Source organism: Cardiocondyla obscurior, linkage group LG12 (assembly GCF_019399895.1).
Source record: "Cardiocondyla obscurior isolate alpha-2009 linkage group LG12, Cobs3.1, whole genome shotgun sequence".
In the NCBI taxonomy this organism is placed as follows: domain Eukaryota; kingdom Metazoa; phylum Arthropoda; class Insecta; order Hymenoptera; family Formicidae; genus Cardiocondyla; species Cardiocondyla obscurior.
Window position 1 is genome coordinate 781030 of NC_091875.1, and position 19820 is coordinate 800849.

General features: G+C 41.2%; 1 protein-coding gene across 2 annotated transcripts in view; it reads left to right on the forward strand.

Moving 5' to 3' along the window:
- N (neurogenic locus Notch protein) overlaps positions 1-19820 on the forward strand; it is a 184042-nt gene that overhangs the window by 127249 nt on the left and 36973 nt on the right. For both annotated transcript variants that reach the window (XM_070664782.1, XM_070664783.1), the window contains one exon: positions 1540-1722. In XM_070664782.1, coding sequence (XP_070520883.1) covers positions 1540-1722 — 183 coding nt within the window. The remainder of the gene's footprint in view (positions 1-1539; positions 1723-19820) is intronic.

Consider the following 19820-nt stretch of genomic DNA (forward strand, 5'->3'; position numbering starts at 1 on the left):
ATCGTATAATCTTCCAAAAGGCGACGTAAAAGTTCTTTTAGCGTTGTATTAATATGGAAAGGATTTAGTTTCGTGTACTTGACGACGTAACGCAAATATTAATAACCCGGTTAAATCTCGCCGCTTCTCTCTAACGTCTCGATACGCCGGCTGACTTATTAGAGCAAATTCTGTGGCTTGCAAGTACAAGGCATTCTTATAGAGACTGATTCGTCATCTCTTCTACCCGTCGCGTCACCCGATCGCGAAACACGGTGTAGCAATGCGTTTTTTTACTGTCCGCGAGTAAGCGTACGTTTCTTTACGTCATGCCATTTCCCTCGGTTCTGTCTTTCTTTCATCGCCCTTACGTCCGTTACGCGACGGCAATTACACCGTCGGGTTGGAAAAACCGTTGGTGAAATACACGAGTGCGGTATGCGACCGAAGTAAAAGCAAACGCCTCTTTACAGACTCGTACGTACCTACAACTATACCAATGAGAAAAACCAGCCTGAGTCACGATATTTGCAGCTAATCGTGCGTCTTACTTTAAATTGTAATGACGCGATAATATTGTAATGATACGATAATAAAATATTTAAAAAAAAAAAAGAAAGGAAAAAGAGAACATTTTTAATAAACTTCTCATTTAGTAAAACACCGAATAGATAATTGCATCTATAGCAATTATCTCGTTACAAGTAGAGAAGAGAGGGCCACGTATCTCCGAGAAAAGAGGTGCTCTGCGGGCAAAATGCCGATCCCCTTTAAACGAATTGTCGTCGTCAGTGCTTCAAGAATGTTCTACCAGCATACTCCTTCTTATGGTCGAGTTAGCCGAGTATAGGAAGTATTCTCCTTTCCCTTCTCCCGCTCTAATGGCGGCATCTAAAAAGTGCCGGCGAGTTTGCCAATTAAGGAGCACTATCCGCGGCTTACGTTCGCTCGTAGCTGGCCCAGCGGTAGAAATGCGCTGTATCGAGTCGACTCTTTAAAGCCGTATTCAGCTATTATTAATTATCATGCGAGCCGTGCGCTTTGCCACGGTTTTAAATCATTAGTAAGAATCGGCACGAAATGCCGTTTTGGTACTTTGCCTTTCCTTTTGTCAAGCCTCGCCGCAAAAGATCGGGAAAAAGTTTCACTCGAAATGGTATCGCGAATGTAATGTCCCAATACCGAAACCGGCCGAACTTTCACTGAAGAACCCCGCAGAAATACAACGGCGGAACTTCCTTTGGAATTTCGCGGCGTCAATTATCCGCCATATCGGAGTAGAAGATCGGAATGTGTCACAGAGATCTGCTTCGATTAAGCGTTACATTACTCGGCGCCTCGATAACTGCGTAAGAAGATTCTTGCCTCGCGTTAAATACTTGTCCAACGATCCTTGCTTTTTGTTTTGCATAGCTCAATAATTATTTATTATGAGAAAATAGCTCTGCCTTTATAATTATTTATGGAAATAATTTTAAGTTACCTGTTAATATTTTAATTAAATTCTTTAAATATTTCGACGTTAAGTAACGATTTTTTTTTTTTCTCTTTTTCTTGCAGGCTCTCCTTGCGAACACGACGGTATCTGCGTCAACACGCCCGGATCCTTCGCGTGTAACTGTACTCAAGGATTCACGGGTCCACGATGTGAGACGAACGTAAACGAGTGCGAATCGCATCCGTGTCAGAACGACGGTTCCTGCCTGGATGATCCTGGGACCTTTCGGTGTGTCTGCATGCCAGGTAAGTACACTTCTCCCTATAATTCATCTCACGGTGCTTGCGAATGATTACGTATCCCTTTGATGTCGCATCCCGTACTTTTCTCTTTCTCGCGAGAGAGAGACACATCTCTTGGCACGTCCTAAAAGGAACACCGCGTAATTCCCCTTTACTTCCTCGCGTGACCGTGAACGTGTCACGATTGAAAACGCACCTCGGCCACTTTCTCGACGGCAATTTCTTTTTGAATTGTGCTCCGCACCAATAACTTCTATATGTATATCGGTCGCTACGTTTTACGCATATTTTCATCGTTCTGTATGCTTTTTGATCGTTTCATACAGTCTGTCGTGAAAGTTGTAATTACCTTCAGAAGTGCCGGGTCCCCTCAAACATGATTCATTTATTTTCGCGGTTTCGTCACACGGAACGGACGGTGAGTTCTTATGTTTTTCACACGAAATTTTTTTATACAAGTGGCTTCTTCCGTTGGAAAGTTTATATCTTTTTATGGTAATGACCACGTCGGGTCTCGATAACGAAAATAATAAATCAAAATTATACACGGTAATAAATCTTAGCGACGGATGACGGTAACGAGCAGAATTCACTGCAGGAAAGTGAGAAAAGAATCGGTTAATGTTCGCGTTTTTACATACAATTTTTCACGACGTAAGAAAAATTTTATTTTTAATCCAATAAAAGGTTTATGTCCGAGGCTGCATTACCGGCCTTTGTTTCCAAGTGTCGGCGTTTTCGCGGCCAACAACGACCGAGTTGCATTTTCGCGAGGAAATCGCGAGAGATGCGAGATGCGAGACGCGCGAAGAAGCGATCCGCCGCGCGCGATAGGCGGCCAGTCGTCGCGCTACGTAGGTTAGAGGACCCCGAGCCTCGAGGCCCGCACTATGTCGTCTGTAAATTCTTCCGAGATGACAGTGCGCCGCGGCTTGCATTATCTGATACACGCAAGAGCCGTGGCGGGAGGCCAGCGACCGGCAACTCGTTTACTCTTTTAACGTCGGTGCGCGTAAGTCAGCCTTAATTGTTTGACGCCGGCGGAACGGCGCAATCTATCCCTCGGTCCGTTAAGGGATCGGGCCGCTTAAAGGCTCGATCGAAGAGCTAAAGCCGCGAGAGATCCGCACGATCCGATAATCGATATAATCGACACACCGCGCGTCACCGCCGAGATCGTGGAATCGCGCGAATGCCGGAGGATATCTCCCGCGCTTGTAGTTTTAAGCCTGCATTTATTTATCATCGCAAGCGCAAACTTTTCTTTTTTTTTTTTCACGGAAATCGATAAAGGTGATTAAGCGAGACGTAAATAATTGCGGGCTAAATGATGGTCAGGGGTCGTTATTTACTGATTCGCGTATGATTTTTATCGAGCGAAAAGTTGGAATTGTTAGGTGTCTTTTTAATAATATAGCTCACTTTTATAGTTATTATTTTGTATGCGCAATGTAAGAATCTGCATTGCATTTTTGGGAATTATTATATCAGACGGGTCACAAACGGACGAATAAAAGTTTTCAACGAAGAGCTGCGTTCTTAAAAGAGCGGAAGAAATCGCGGATCCGAAAACGTGAGATAACAAAAAATTAGGGACTCTTTCTGGTCCTTCGAATAGACTTCGGCAAGGTAGACTGGAACGAACGTGGAGTGGAAGGGGGAGGGGGCGAAAGCAGTAAAATATGATAGCGGGATTCGCGAAATATGAGACCGAGACGACGGGATCCGTAGCCCCAGGCCCCCGTGAGCCTCCGTGCGGGCACAAAGGCTTATCTTGTCCCTCTTCCTCCGCCATTTTGGTACTCCACCTCCGCCTTCCCTCCCTCGCTTCCTTCTCTTCGTTCCTCCCTGGGCTTCTTCTCGTCTTTTTCGCCTCTTCTTGCTTCGATCCTTCGTCGAGCTGTACGTCGTGCCTTCCTTTCTTGCCGGGATCCGCTGTCCCGTAAAAGGATCCACTAAGTAGCGCTAAGAGGTTCGAGGAAAGACGATACTTAGGCATTCAGAATTTTGCACGACGGACCCGCAGCATTGGTGTTTTGCGCGTATTATATCATCCAGCCTTTGTAATTGTCGTTGGCGCGGTTCCTCCGCGTCTCCGTTTGCGCGGCGCGTAATGAGAGAAGCCTTCCTCCTCCGTTTGGAGGAGAAATTAGATCTGGACCACGACCGTCACGAAATAACGTTATTCTTTTGAACCGGAACGAGTAGTAAAATCTAAATTAAATTTTTATTTTAATACAAATATAATCGACATGTCATATTCGTCGTTTATCTACTTTTTTAATTCTAATAAACCACTCTTCACTGTTCTTCATTCTTTTAAATTGATATTTGTTTGCACTTTGTTTTAATTATTTTAATTTAAGCTTGATTAAGTTATTTATAATCTTTTTATGTTGCGATTAAAATTTTTACCGGGCATATACATATGCGTTATAACGCGAATATCACGGGAGGTGTTCGCTGTATTGTGCTCGCACGAAGTTTATGATCATCCGCGTATATAATGAAGAAGAGGAGTGGCATGAGATCTCCCAGTGTCATTGACGTACGAGAGCAATTACGACGCTATTGCGTTTTCTACCGGGCGATCTGATAGTACCGATTCTCTTCTTGGCTGATGAATGCTCACATGATGCGCGCGCTTCGTACCGCTGCCGTCCTGAAAAATGCGGATTAATAAATCGGTAGCACGGCGAGCGATATACCGCGGATTGCATCAACTCGCGTATTAAACAACGCGGGAATATAATGAGAGTTGGTCCTTTGAAACCGACAGCCGTTAAATTGCGCACACGATCGCTTGTGTCGACTATCAGTATGCAATGACGAGGTTCTCTGAATTGCAATTGATTGCTTGAGATTTGAACGAGGAAAAATTTGAATAACTTTAAATATTATTTAAGCCCGTACCTCCTGGCTCCGACTTCGGCGTAGTTTAATCAGTTTAACGATCGTAACAAAATAAAACGAATTAATTCCGAAAATTTTTAATATGAAAATCGTAGTGGATATAAAAATAAATCAACATTTTTTTTTTTTTAGGTAAATTTTTATCGTAAGTTATTAAAATTTGTAGGATGATCTTGCACGATTCTCTCGAAACTCGGGTTTATTTTCTCTATAATGTTCTAGTTGCCCGACCGTAGTTTGCGCGAATGAAGATGACATAAAGCTGGCGTCGCACAGGAAGGCATTACAAATCGCCGCGCAAACACTCTAACACACTGCAGGAAACAATGTTATCCACCGCGCCATCACGCGCTCGTACATTTCCAGGTGTTCACACGAAACGGGAATTTGCGAGACGAGTAACAGACTTCTTCCTCGTAGTACGTTTTCCTCGGGATTTCCGAAGATATTCGTTAAAAATATTCGCTTTTCGCTAATGCTTTTGTCGGGAGATAATTAAATTTATCTTTGCTCTAACTGTATTTCTTAAATCTTGCTCTGTATATTAGCGATCGGTAGGCGATCGGTGGTCGATAGATATCATTGGAAAAAGGTGGAAAAAGCTCCGCGGGGCCGAATATGTAAGGCATATTTTACTGTCACGCGCAATCGGCGAGTTTTTCTTTTCCTTTAGACCGTCTCTCGTTCCCGTGGCATTCCTTTTACGACGCGTATCGCGGAAGATTTGTTACCCCCGGACCAACGGAGGGAGATATCTCAATATTCGCAGCTTGATACACTCAACGTACACATATAGATGCGCGTACATGCACATATTTACGCCGTGCATCTCGACGGAGTTTTACCATTGGACACGCGCGGAGATTCGTATGATACATTACCGAAGATGTAGATTGCTCTTAGTACGGTCCAACAGTCTCGTATTGTCGCGGGAAGCACAATGGCTACGTTCTGTTATCTTCCAATCCTTATTTCACGTTGTATTTTCATCTTATTTCTTTTTTTCTTTTTTTTACGACTTACGAATATATTTTTGCGCTCGAGCGCTTTGTGCGATTATCCGTTCAAAACTCTCGTTCTAAGCGAGACTTATTTAACAAAGTTTAGGCGGATTAATTGAGTGAATGTAGTCCTGAGCCGGCGTGTGCTTTTGTTTCTTTCCGATCCGCAAGAAAGACGGCAAGTTGTCGAAGCATAGGTGGATGCACCGACTGTCAAGAGTGACGGCACCCTCCCGAGCGAAGGAGACACGCGCATTTATTGTCCAGGCCCTTTCGAATGCCCTTTTCACGGGTATCGCGATTTCCTTTTTCTTCCGCGTCGATCCGCGCGCGTGTTCGGCTCCTTCGGCCACTTCGTCATTCCGCCGTCGCGAAACGTCGATGTAATTTTTTATCGCGCAGCAATTGAGAAACAATGCCAGCCGCGATCTCGGGACATCGTCCTGCCGAATAATATTTGATTTATATTTGATGTTATGCTATATACGTTTAGAATCAGTCGTCACTCGTTGGCCCGTTAATGTTTTACGTACTTGGCGAGCTTTAATTTTTAATGTGAGACAACAAAAGGTTTCGTGACTTTACCGTACGGGATTGTTGGCGTATTTGCGGGAATGGTTACATAAATACGGTGCAGTATGTAAAAACGTCAAGAAGGCCCGCCAAGATTCTATCTGAACTTACCCAACACGCCCGCTAAGTCTTCCGGCGGACTTTATCCGCTTGATCTGCGCTCGCAAGTCCTTTCTTTAGCTCCTCACCTTCTTTCACGATTCTCTTTATCCGCCTCTGTCTCTTATTTTCTCTTTGTTCAGTTTTGTCAAAACCAAAGGTAGAAGTTCAAGAAAAGCGACGTGTCTAAAGTGGCTGAGATAATTGGTCCTTTTCAGTAAATCCGGGAAAGAAAGATCTAATTCTCGGTTATATATATCACGAATGCGAGAGGAAAAAAAGAAAGAAAAATCTTTCTTGGACTTAATCACCGTTATTATCGTAATTGATAATGATACTTTTTAATTTTAATATTAAAATGTTATAAAATATATGCTATTGTCGCTAGGAGATCAAAATAGAGCTTCAAAAAATTTTATTTTAATTTTTTTTTATTAATTTTAAATCAGAAATGTATAAAATAAGATTGAAAAAACAAACAGTTATAAAGCTCAGAAGTGACGAGAAGGAGAAAAGATCGCGAAGTAAGAGCATCTCGTGCCGTTTTGTTGCTAACAAGCCGGATTGTCTCTCAGCAAGACGCCGTCCTCTATCCTGTAGCGCGTCTTCTTCGTCTGGGCATCAGTCACTCTTGAAATCGTCATCAGGGACCTCGGCGACGTCATAGGATCTCGTATAGATGTGCGCGTACGTGCGTGCCCGCGTGCCTGCGTACGTACACGTGGTCCAACGATGCCTTGTGTTTTGCCTTGGAGCACTCGTGATATATGATCGCCATGAACGAGACGGACACACCGCGCCTTCTGGGTAACGTGTCTCTTCTGCATGTTCGTCCGCTCGTTACTTCTTCCCGTGCTTTTCTCCCCTCCTCCCCCGCCGCTCGACAGTGCACTACCGGCAGGAGTTCTTCGACGGCGGAAAAAAAACCCTCGAAATGAATACTGACCTTATAAGCAAGACAAATAGCATTCAAGTGACGCAAGTATAAAATTACTCCTCCGCAAGTATACGCAAACATTTTAATTTCAGCTAGAAATATGAGTTTCGTCGGACCCGGACTGTTTTATATGCAATTATTTCTTTATTACATCCGACATGTCCGTACCGGACCTCGCCGAGTCTTTGTTCCACTCGACGTCGTGTGATATTTTGTATCTCGTGAATTTTTCAAGTATTCTTATTTAAATTAACAAAAAATGATTCCTATTCCGAGCGCGCCATTGTATTAGCGATGAACACCTGTTCCGAACACATCTCGCAGGCTATTCGCGCGCGTGTTGGAATCCGAACTTTTCGACGAAGCGCGCTTTTCGTCGGCTCCATTCGAAACCGACTCATCATTGTGACGAGGAAATTGGTCTTCGCGAGTCGACGAACCGCGGCCAATGGAATTACGTCCGTTCTGACGCTGACAAAGGGCAGCCTGATTTCTATGGGACGAATTCCCTTCGCCGGTGACTGTGCCGGCTCTTTCGTTCGCGTTTGTCCCCTCCTCGCTCCCTCCTGTCGTGGAAATAGCCAATTTAAGGGTACAACGGGATCGACATGCGTGCGTGCGTGTGCAAGAAAGTGCACGGGGTCGCATACAAATGCGGCTTTAAATGCAGTCCCTAGGCCCCCGTCGATGTTACCACTCCACATGGAGGATGGTTTCCTTTGCGCGCTCGCTTTTAGCGTAGGGTCGCGCCGGCGCGACCTCTCTTCCCGCCTCGTGGAGGAGAGTCGCGATCGTAAACCAGAACTAGCAACGAATCCGGAACGAATTGAGAGGGCTTTCGACACGATGTCCTCGACAAAGAGGAAGTTTCAACCTGGGATGTTTTTGAATAGGTCGCGAGAGCTCGACGAAAAGGTTTTGTCTTGGATCTTTATATCGCAATTGCCGTGAATTAGTTGCTTAAATTTCCACCGAAATTGCTTAGAATATTTTTCCCGTCTTTTCCAATTTCCGTATATTATCGTTGACGCGACTGGACGTGATGTAACGCCGGTTTCTCGCTCGTTGTGTAGTCACGGCGCTAAGTTTAACGCGTATACCGCAGGCAATGCGCTCAAGCTGGATTCGTAGGATACGAAGGCGAAGGTACGACGACACTGGAGACATTGTCCTGTCCCGCGATGTTATTTATCTCAAACTGTCGCCAAGCTCTACGCCCATCGCGGCACTCTAGCGTGCGTTGCAAAACAACGAAAAAAGGAGAAGAGAAAACCGCGAAGACACGGGGAGAAAGAAGTTATAAAGTAGCGGAACAGACAGAATTCTGCATATCCGAGGACTGCACTTTGTTGTGCGGTCTTCCGCCACTCGCGTTGCACGGCCAGGTGCCGAGATTCGATAAACGCTACCATAAATTCTCGACTTCTTACTCTAGAAAAATATTAAAATCTTTTTAACGAAACCAGCTTGACGCATTTTACGTTTCAAGATTCTCGTTTGTGAATCGCGTAACATTAAGTATCGTCAACGTTTTGATTTTCATAAAAAGCACGGGATGTGGGATGGACATCATTTGATACGTCACACGCTGTAACGATGCACAGTTGAACAACAGCGACTCGAGAGTACAGCATCCAATTTACTGTCGTCCGTAGAGGTCAGAGTCATTGATATTCCACGGATCGACGGATCGAGCAGAAATCGCGGCCCCGGTCGGGATCTCTGCGTCCATCCGGGAACGATAATTTTCTTCCGCGGAGAACACGATATATGGCCCTGTACCATCGACGGCATCGATCCCGTCTGATCCGCCGCTATATCGATGTACCGTTATCCGGCGCGGCGAACGGGCGTGTGACGGCGAAAGAGGCGGGAGACAATCCTAGATCCCTGCTGATAATAGCGGGATGACGAGTGAAACCTGATAGAAAAGGGCATTTGACGGATAGACAAGCCGATATAAACCTGTGCGCGCCTACACACACTCGCCCGGAAAGCTCGTTCTGCTACCGAAGAGATGGAGATAAGACAGTATTGGCAGAGACTTCGTCGTTCTTTTATATCTTCTATTCGATCAGCTTATTTGCTTCGGTCATGGTATTTAGTGAAGTTACAGAAAATGAATATTTGAATCTGAAACTAGCATACACGTTCAAATATTAAAGTATTAAATTAGTTGGAATTGTGAATAGAAAATCCACGTTATCGTATACGCTACGTATAAATGATAAGAAATAATGAATTTAATTTGAAATTATAATGCGCGCTGCAAGTCCACAATTTCCCATTTTCGCATAAATTGCCGATTTCGTTAAGATCAATTTTAGTTGAAACAGTCTCACGATCGTTTCTTATTAATACTATCCCGCGTCGATAAGAATCAATCCGATCGATCAAGAGGAACTTGGGCGGAGATACTGTCGTTATCGCAGCAAGGAAATTAATTTGGATCCCGAAATGAACCGCCACTTTATTGGTGGAAGTTAATTATCGCTCAAGTCCTCTTCTACATCTCCTTTTTTCTTTTATCTTCTCCCGCCCCGCCTTCTTATACCGTTTTCCATTAAAGACGTGTGCAAATTGGCGCTTTCATATTTTGCTGATTAAGCGACGATCTTAGCAATCATTGCACAAACGCCATTATATTTCGCCAAGTTGTGTATTCATTGCTTGCATCATAATTTAATTCCTTTATTTTATATTATTTACATAATCTTTAACGAGAGTTTAAAAAAAAAATCTGCTAACTGCAAGATTTTTTTTATGACTACTTTCTTCTATCTGTATTGTTTCAATTCTTCAACAAATTGTTTTTTATTTTTTACTTCGCGGTATAACAATTTCAATTCGTTTGGAAGTAAATCGGAAGTGTATCGATACGATTCTCGTTGTAAGATTCGCAAGGAGAGCAAGCGCAAAGACAATGGAGGAAGAGCTGAGGAACAAGGAAAGGGTGTAAGGAATCGTGTAACGCTGTAAATCTTCCTTCCTCATCTCGCCATCTCCGAGTTTTCGATTCGCTTATAAGGAGACCTTAGGCGTGGATCGTGTTTCATTACTCAACTCGTTACCGTAAAACAATAATAGAACCTAGTTGCAGCTGATATAGAGAAAAAATTAACTTTATTTCCGTTGTGGTTTTTTTTTCTCCGTATTATCCAGTGTTCCGTTTCACTCAATAGATCTTTAATCCGAAGCGGATCAAGTTCGATTATAATTAGAGATCATCTCGGAATCTCTTTTCCTCAGTAAGAGAAAGCATTATTTTTGCAAAGCTGTTTTTTTTTCTTTTTTTTAATTTAAGAAATTATTTTTATTTTAAGTTAAAGTACTATATACAACACGTGATGTGTTTCTAAAAACTTAATCTTAAAGTTATCTCTATATTTAACACGTCTCGATAATGTATAATGTGAAAGATCTTAATTTTTGATCGGCAATTTCGTTGAGTTTTATTATTGCCAGTGGAGGATTAATGGGCGAGCAAATTACAATCGGAGACGAGCACGGTGCCCGTTGTTACATATGTCGAATGATCGATGGTATCGTAGTATTTATTATTCATTACAGTTAAGCTGGACATATACGCATGCTCATGGTTTGGTCGGCAAGTAATTAAAGTGATTAATGCCTTTCTTAATTGTCGAACGAAGAGACAGAAAGGGTCGTAATCTTAGTCGGTGCAATTGTAAAAGTCCAAATCTTATTGCTGTCTGTTCAGAGCCTCGTCACATTTTATGCGCACGTGTTGTATCTCGTAACTCGTAAATAAATCTCATTTATATTAATAATTAACAACGACCACCGAAATTGAAAAAGGTTGATCTAAATACAACGCTTAAAGTAAGTGGAACTATAAAATATTAAATTTTATTCTAAATAATATATAGCTCTATATCGGGATTTATATTAATGAAAAATAATTACGGTCTTAAAATTGAAACATTTTTTATATATATTCTCTTTCGAGTATACAGTTTAAAATTTACAGTCTCAAAATTGTAAGATAAAATTATGTTACATCCTTCCACGCCACTCGTCGAATATTTTTGGGCTCAGCGTTAAAAAGATATTTAACAAATCCTCTCGAGCGCTGTTAATGATGCGTTAAAAAGCCACCACCCGCGATGATGCTAAAAACCACCGGTCGTTAAATCCTACGTTGGGAATCAGCGAGAGACGGTTAATTGTTACCAGTGAGGAAGCCACGAGCAAACGCAATCGTGGTTGGCAAAGTGAAGAAATCGGGAAGGCTCGGTGGACTGTCGTGAGCGGTCCATTTGTCGCCTCGAACTCCCCAGAGACATGTCGTATTTAAAATGCAAATACCGGTGCAATGATTTCTCCCGGTCTTTCGTCGCGCATTCTGATCACCGATGTGCGCCACCGTATATGCGACAATAATTTACTTCATTTTTAGTACATAAAATTTATTTCACAAATATTCAAATAGTTTAGGAATCCGAAATAATTTTACTTATAGAGTCATGTTCAATAATATTAATTTATAAATATAAAGATTTATATGAAATATCAGTATCCATTTTTTATAAATATTAAAATTATTTTAATTGTACATATAAATTAACAGATCATATAAACTCGTTTATTTTTTATATATTTATTCATTTATGTGGGATTCATGATTGCGTGCAAAATTTTAAGTACAGACATTCAGGTACACATATACATTGCCCTCGGGGTCGTTTAAATGCAATTCTTTCGCGCAAGTAAGAAGCCAGCTGTAGTCGAAAAAAGGACATTGCCCCAAGGAGAATTTCATGGAACTTTTAGGCTGAACGATGGCCTTAAAATCGAACACGTTTCTTTGCAATTTGCTAATGCGTTCAATGAGACGTTAATAAATAATGCATGAGACTCGTCGCATGGCCACATAAGTGACTCTTTTACCATGTCATTTCTTTATAAAAAGTACAGAAATAGTTTTCTTCCGAACGGATTCAAGATTAGACTTGATTAAGTAATTTTAATTTTAATTAAATCATTTTTTATTTCGCATACTAATATACATGTGTTTTTTTTTCTGTTTTAGGTAAGTGTCAATCGCTTCATTATAAAAGGTCGAAAATTTTATCGCATGGTTTGCAAAACTTCGCATAAAAACTGTAAGTAAAAATCACGTATTTGATTATCATTGAGTTTTAACTGCAATTGTAATAAAACGCATAATTTGGACTTATAATACGAACTCCTTCAAGTTCGTTGTTAACTGCTCCAATTTATCGTGCTCGTTTTATTATCACTTGCAGGAAATTGCGCCAGGAATAATCGTTATTACCGTGAAAAGTACCGAATAACCGGGTAATTCTTACGCATATTTTGCACCCGACCTTAATGGCTCTTAGTGTGCGAAACGTAATCAAAGATTTTTCGCAGTATTGTCGATTTCAGAGTTACGACCATTTCCGATTTAATTTCGCGGTTACAATGCTATTAAATTACTTCAGTAGGATTAGATATGGGTTTAAAACATTCTCGAAATTTTTCGCTCGTGACACCCTTCACTAACAGACATTATTTAACGATAATTATGAACTTTTTATTTGTATTTGAGTTAAATTAATTTTATAATTTATAATCTATAAACCTGTTCAGTCAAGAAAAAAGAATCAGAACAGACTGCATGGAAAAAAATATGTAAACTGCATTCAGATAAAATTTCAAAATATTTAACACAATTTATATAATATTTTCAAGAATTCTGTATTTTAATATACATATAAAATTCTGATGGAGAAGCGTTGCACACGATGATTACTCCTCGAGAAAATATGATCGCACGGGAACTCGTAGAGAAACTCTTGCACAGTATTAAAATTAAAATAGCCGTTCGCGTGCAGATATATTCGCTCTCGGTCCCTTCGTCGTTCTTGTACTTGCAATCATACGCGCCCGTATCCTGCGAGCGTGCCGCAATCGATTTCGCGTTATTTCGATAATCTCGCTTAGTGGCAAAAAAACCGACGTCTACCGGTTTCTCTCGCGGGTCCGCAAAAAGTGCCGACACCTGCAGCGACGGCTTTACGAATACCGTATCGCCTCTTCTCCTCTGTACAAGTGCTGTTTCCTGGAAACATAAATCCGCATCTTCACCTTCGAGGATCAATTGTCGACAGTTAGTCTCGGGGACTAAAAAAAAAATATGTTAAAACAATTAAAACATATTTCCTTTTTTTTATTAAACTCGTGTGAGAACATGCTCAGAAACTTCTCTCTTTCGTCGTTCAATGTAACTGCATTGCTCGCGTCTTCTTTAAACCCGTCGAGGAATCGCGATAACGACGATATTGGATTTCTGCGGCGAATATTTCTTTCTCGTTGCATGCGGTTAGCTGTCTACTCTCTGATTTCCTCCGCAACTTTTTCGCGCTTGGTTTTTATCGCGCGTCTTCTTCTGTTCCTCCTCGCCCCTCGATCCAACTTGCGGAGAAATATTTTTCACGTTGGCTGCACTCGGTTCGTGGTTGAAAATCATCTTACGGACAGCACCGACTTCTTTATTAAATTATGCAGCCTAAATTTTGCCGATCTCTCGAGGGTGACAGACGATTTACTTTGGCGCCGTCATTATTTCCGTTAGGACCGTACAATGAATTTTTGTTTGTTACGAGATTTTGAAGCAATTTTATTTTTTATAACAATTAACCGTACAGCGCTCTTAAATATTTAAAAAGATTTAAATCTAATAAATTTAATTACATACGTTTTATTTTATTATTTGGTTGCGTTTTTCGTTGCTAAACAGTTATATTGAAAGCAAAGGTATTTTCTTTACAATTTTCTTATCGACCAATCGTTCACTCCGCAGGTGGTCACGTCTAAACGGACGTTCTTCAGGCCTTCGTAGAATCGTTGCGCTGATTCCGCGGAACGTTTATGCCATGTTCACCATAATTCACGGTAGTTCCGTCGAGCCGATCTTCCTGCAAACTGTCGCACGTATTCCCATTAACGGAACGTTTTATGGATCTCTTTCCTTCAAAGATCGCCGTACGAGAAATCGGGATTATCTATTCAACCTGAATCGTCGTTGCTGAACGTGCGCGTGGCTCGATCTCAGTTATTTTATTTATTTCAGTTCGGTCATTGGTACGAATTTACAGCCGGTCGTAATCGTAAAACCTTTCGAATCGCTCAGATCAGAAAAAAAAAAGGCAGACAGTTTCAATTGTTTTCGCTGCGGGATGCACTTAGCCTTACATGCTGCTGTACGTAGAGAATTTTTGAGATAGGTTTATTAATCTGTAATGACTTTATAAATCTCGCGCCTACGGATATCTATAAGATCTCACGTAACATCGCATCAAAATTTTGCACAAACATTTCCGCGAGACTGAACAGTAGATTTATCGTGCTGTAACGAAAATCGAGTTACTCTTCACTTTGGGGAAAAAAAACCATAAAAACCAGAGGCTACATTTATCTTATCGAAGGGCACCTGCTAGTCCCAGCACACCACATCTTGATTTCGATTCTTGCGTAATACTAACGCTACTATGGGGATCGTAATGGTTTATGGACACCGTAAAATCGCCTTCAAGTCGACGACTTTAATGGTTCACGACTGTTGCCTATGCAGATTTCGTGGTTGATAATCTCGTGCCCTAACATTTTGACCTCTCCCTCGAGTATCTTTTCGGCCGAAGACTAACAAACGCGGGATTTTCACGAGCCGATTGTTTCCCCTTCGTTGAATATTTTTATCTGTATTTTGATAAAATTAATATGCGATGCAAGTGTTTCGAAATACTTTAACACACTAGCGTGATTTTCATGATCGTAGCGTCCAGTTTTAAGTTGAATATATTACTCTGAAAATATATACAAATATCTATATCACTTTGATTTGACGCATTGTAAAATGGCAAGATCATTAATTAACTCTCTGCATTTTTGTGAAGATAGTAAACTTTTAAAGCGAACATTAAGACCGCGATAGATATTCTTTTAGGCTCGGCGTGCTTTAACTATATAAAGACGATCGGAAAAAAAAACAAATTAATTTAATTAACTCGATAATGTATCACGCGCGTGACTAATTTTCAACGTCATATGGTATCATGAATGTGCGTTTTACGGTAATAAGATTTAAAGTTAAACGATCACATTCATCGTTAATCGTCGTGCGGTAAGAATGGAGCTAAAACTTCTTAATAATGGCAGAATTGCGTAATGCGTCGCGGGAGGATTACAGGGTGGTATTAACAATTGCGACTTTGTACAAATGCAGGAGAAGAAAGGGGAAGGAGAAAGGAAAGGATTAAGAAAAGGAAAGGAAGAAAAGAGTGCGCGTTCGCAGCTGTTTCCGTGCGCAGGCGGATTGCGAGGAGGATGCGTTGCATTGATTTAAAGGCCTCCCAAAGACACTTAATTGCATCTCCGTTTCAATGGTCGTGGAGGATGCACCGGAAGCTCATTGCTTCTTGCCGCGTTTACCTATTATTCAACGCACCTGTTCCCTTGCGCGCATTCGCAATGCCGGTGCGTTACGTTACGTTACGTCAGCGTGAGTCCTCTCCTCCTCCTTTCCCGGATTCTCTGCCGGCACCGTCGTTTTCTATCGCACGCTTATCGAGCGTTCCCTCACGTAATTCAACCCATTGTGACTGTGGACCCGCGGCTCGGGAATTAGCACCTTCAATTATGCTTTCTTCGAGCCGTAATCCCGCGATGAATAGGCCGGTTTGTTATCGTGAGTCGTAGGAAACCGAAGCAACTCGCTCGGCAGTCACTTTGCTAAGAATTTAATTTTCGATTAAACAAAATATATATTTTATTAATTTCGAGGCTGTCTTTTATTAATTTATGTATTCGTTTATTAATAATCGTGCAACGCGTGAAAGTCTCGAAGAAAATAAAAGGTTACGATGATTTAAATTGTAATTTCTTTTTATTCGCAGACATCTCGCCAGGGTCATTTGACAAAGTGTCTTAACGAGTAAAAAATATTTAAAAAAAAACTAAATTAAAACTGGTAACGTGTTTATCAAGACGTATCTTCGAATCGCTGTTGAGCATCGTCGAAATATCAATTTCGCGGCTTAGATACACGCTGCGAAAGCATTCGAACCGGTACGACCGCGAAAACAGAACAACCAGAAGGACTCGTTCTCCTCGAAGATCGATCCTCGCGCGTCATATCTATCTCAGGCCGATCGTTCCTTCGGCTGCTGCCGAGGTCCCATTAACTTAACGCCCGTTCGATACGTATGCCGGACGACACACGTCGACGACACACCGTAAGTTCGTTCTGACACGAGCAAAACACGACAGATAACGAACGAGTCGGCAGCAATTCTCTTTCCCTCCCCGTCTTCTTGTCACAAGTCCGCTCTCGCGGACTTTTAATGAGCCACCACAACGTGTATAAAGGGTGTACCTGGTCGTCGATAGCATCTTGCGGCTGCACGCCGACTGGGTCGAATTGACGCCTGTCGCCGTGTAGAAAGCGAAATTGGTAGATTTTTTTTTTTTAATATTATATTTTCATTAAAATATTAAGTGCCTTGCGTTAACTTTTAAAAACCTGACAAATTGCATTACTCTTACTCATAAAGAGACTCGCGGTTTATTTTTATAAGCTTTGTGTTCTAATATTTTGTTACGGATTTTTTTTTTTTTTTAGAAACGTGATAAATGACATGAAATATGATTATATTTGGTTATAATAAAAGAAAAAAAACAGCGTATAAATTAGTATTTAGTCATGAGACTCCAATGGCTCAAGGAGAATTCAAAAATTACTTTTTTCGAAGAAAACATTACGAAATATCCGGTTTCGTCTCCGGTGGCCATCGTTCCCGAATCTTTCGCTAATGTCGTAATCGCATTATGATGCCCGGAGTCCGTCCGTTTTCTCTTTCCTCCCGTCGTTCTTGTCTCCTGTTTCATTCCTCGTGTTACACGTCTTCACGCAAGTCCGGCAGACTTATTTCTTCGAAACACAAAGTGACACGGCCTTACCACGTGTTGCAGAAAATTGCATTATCAGAATCATACGCTGCAATAAATTCTGTAGCAGTCGTTAAGAATTTCTTCTCGAGAGCAAATTAAGAAATTGTTTTTTCGTAAAATATAGTTCTCAGAAAAAGCGGGACGACTTATGCGATAGTTTATACATACATATAACATATACATATGTATATGAATAATACCTACGTATAATATTATGAGATTCATTACGTTATTATATTCATCTTCGTAAATTTCATCGTCATATAGCGCTGTGGGAGAAATTGACCTTCACCGCGAGCAAGAATAATAATCGCGGGAGATGTTGGTGCGATAATATACGGGAAAGCGAAGCTCTCCTTGTCTCCTTTCCGGAGGCTGGTGCGAGCCGGGTAAACCGGTATATAATCGAGCAGTCACCTATGCACCGGTTCCTTCGGACGTGCCGCAATAAGGGAGGTACGTGACCTGTTAAAAAAAAAAAAAGAATAATGCCGCCTGGAATACAAGGGCTAGGGGGGGCAAAAGAAGAAAAAAAAGCGCTTTTGTCGGCGAACAGCGGCGTTATCTCTCGCGATGTTTCTGGGTCTCACTTCCGCGGCAACTATTTTAAGCTTCCACCGATGAATTATAATCCTATTAGTCTCCATTTTGTTCTTGCCCGTTTATGAGCACGCGTAGAAAAACTTGGGCGCACGACGAGGAATGTATATACGACTCGTTTCCGCTTGAACATGTGCGAAGAATAAATCTGACAGCCTTACAGTGAAAAAAAAAAATTAGACGATTATTTACAGGGAGTTATTTACAGCCGAAAAAAAGAGCGTAATAATTTATAAATTAAACGTTAGTCTTAAAAGCGTATAATAATGAGGTTAATTATTAACAAATTTTTTATATATTATATACAATTTGCATGATATATTCTGATTAAATTGAACTGAAGAAGGGACTCAAATAATATATTTAAAATTATATTAAAATCCATACGCATACTTAAATAATCTAGCTAGGTATGGAACGCACTCTGTACTTTCTCCAATTACGCTTAACCTTAACTCGGTTAGTTAGCTTACCAGTTGGAAGTACCGATCAAAAAGTAATTTAAAATTTAGGTCGCGAGTGGATTTCGCTATCTGTAATGTAAATCAGTTCGCCTAAACAGACAAACGGATCATTCATATGGTTTTGAAATAATCTTTTCTTCTGCAATGTAGATCGTATGTACGTCGATCTGTGAGGTCATCGATAGTCCGTAGGCGCGGATCAACGGTTACATGTCAGAACTTGAAGATTCGAGATTCACGAAGTAGGTTTGTCCGCGGTAACGAAGTGCGATCGCCAAGATACAATCTGACTCGCGCGTATAAATATGGCGTTAAGGCTGTGCACCGTTCTGCATGACGAACATTCGTATACGATTGCCGCAAAATCATGCAATCCGAAGATCAAAGATCGCGAGTTAAATATTGTAAATCAAAGGATTAGAATGCGCAGTTTATCCGGTTGGTGATGCACGAATCTTCTGAATCAGAAAGATATTCACGAAAGAAGTAATGCGTAATAATTTAATAATTTTGCGCAACGTTTTTCCCACATTTAATAAATTTTACGCGCTATTTCATCATCGATTCTTGAATTATTTTTATTAGCTTTTGCTGATTAAATGTCGAAATCTGATTAGAGACAAATCGCTTTATAGAAATGAAACGTGGCACGATCGAGCTGCGGTGAAATTTTCACGACGTTAAAATAGAAGGCAAAGTTTTATCGATGCGGAAATATCGCTTTAGAATCTTGCACGAAGTCCGATTCGCGCAAGAAAGGTCTCTGTAGAGCCGAGATGAGAAAACGTATGAAGAACGTACCTGACTAAAACGAAAAGGAAGACGGGAAGGTAAGATACGGTGGGAAGCAGGAGGAGAAAGAGGAGGTGAACTGAGAAGGAGAGGCAAAGGAAAGAACGTGCTTTTCTGCTCGTGATGTCCCGAGGCTACCGCAGACTCGCTTGAATAGCCCCGATGCTAACACGCCCATACCGGTCACCAGGGAAGTTCTCTACCCAACGGAATTATTCGCTGAATTTATTTACTCCCTCGTGACCCCGAGAAAACTAGCCGTGGAAGCCCCTGCGGTAAGAGAGGAAGAGATAGGGAACCGGTCAGATGCATCGACTCTATTCGAAATTGATACTCCGATAGCAATGGAAGTCGGCATGAATATATGCGGCGCGCACGCTGGTTGCATATACTTAATTTAATACGTAAGCAAGTCGGATAAGTCACTTCGTGTGCGTGAACCTTTGAATCGAACGGTGGAAATCGAGCATTAAGTAAATGTCCAAAACGATATATTTGGAATCTTGGTTTAAGAGAACTTGATTGGAAACTCGGCGCATTCTGTTGGCAGCGTCATAAAAAGTAACTGGTTTTTTTTTTTTTTTTTAAAGAAAAAGAAGTACTCTTTGTTTAAAATGTTAATTAAAAATTAATAAGTGCTCCGCGGCCTTGCGTCTTGATGAGATGAAGTATTTTATAACGATAAAAGAGCGAAAGAAATAAAATAAAATTCTAAGAGGAATGACGAGAAGTCATGCAAATATTCGG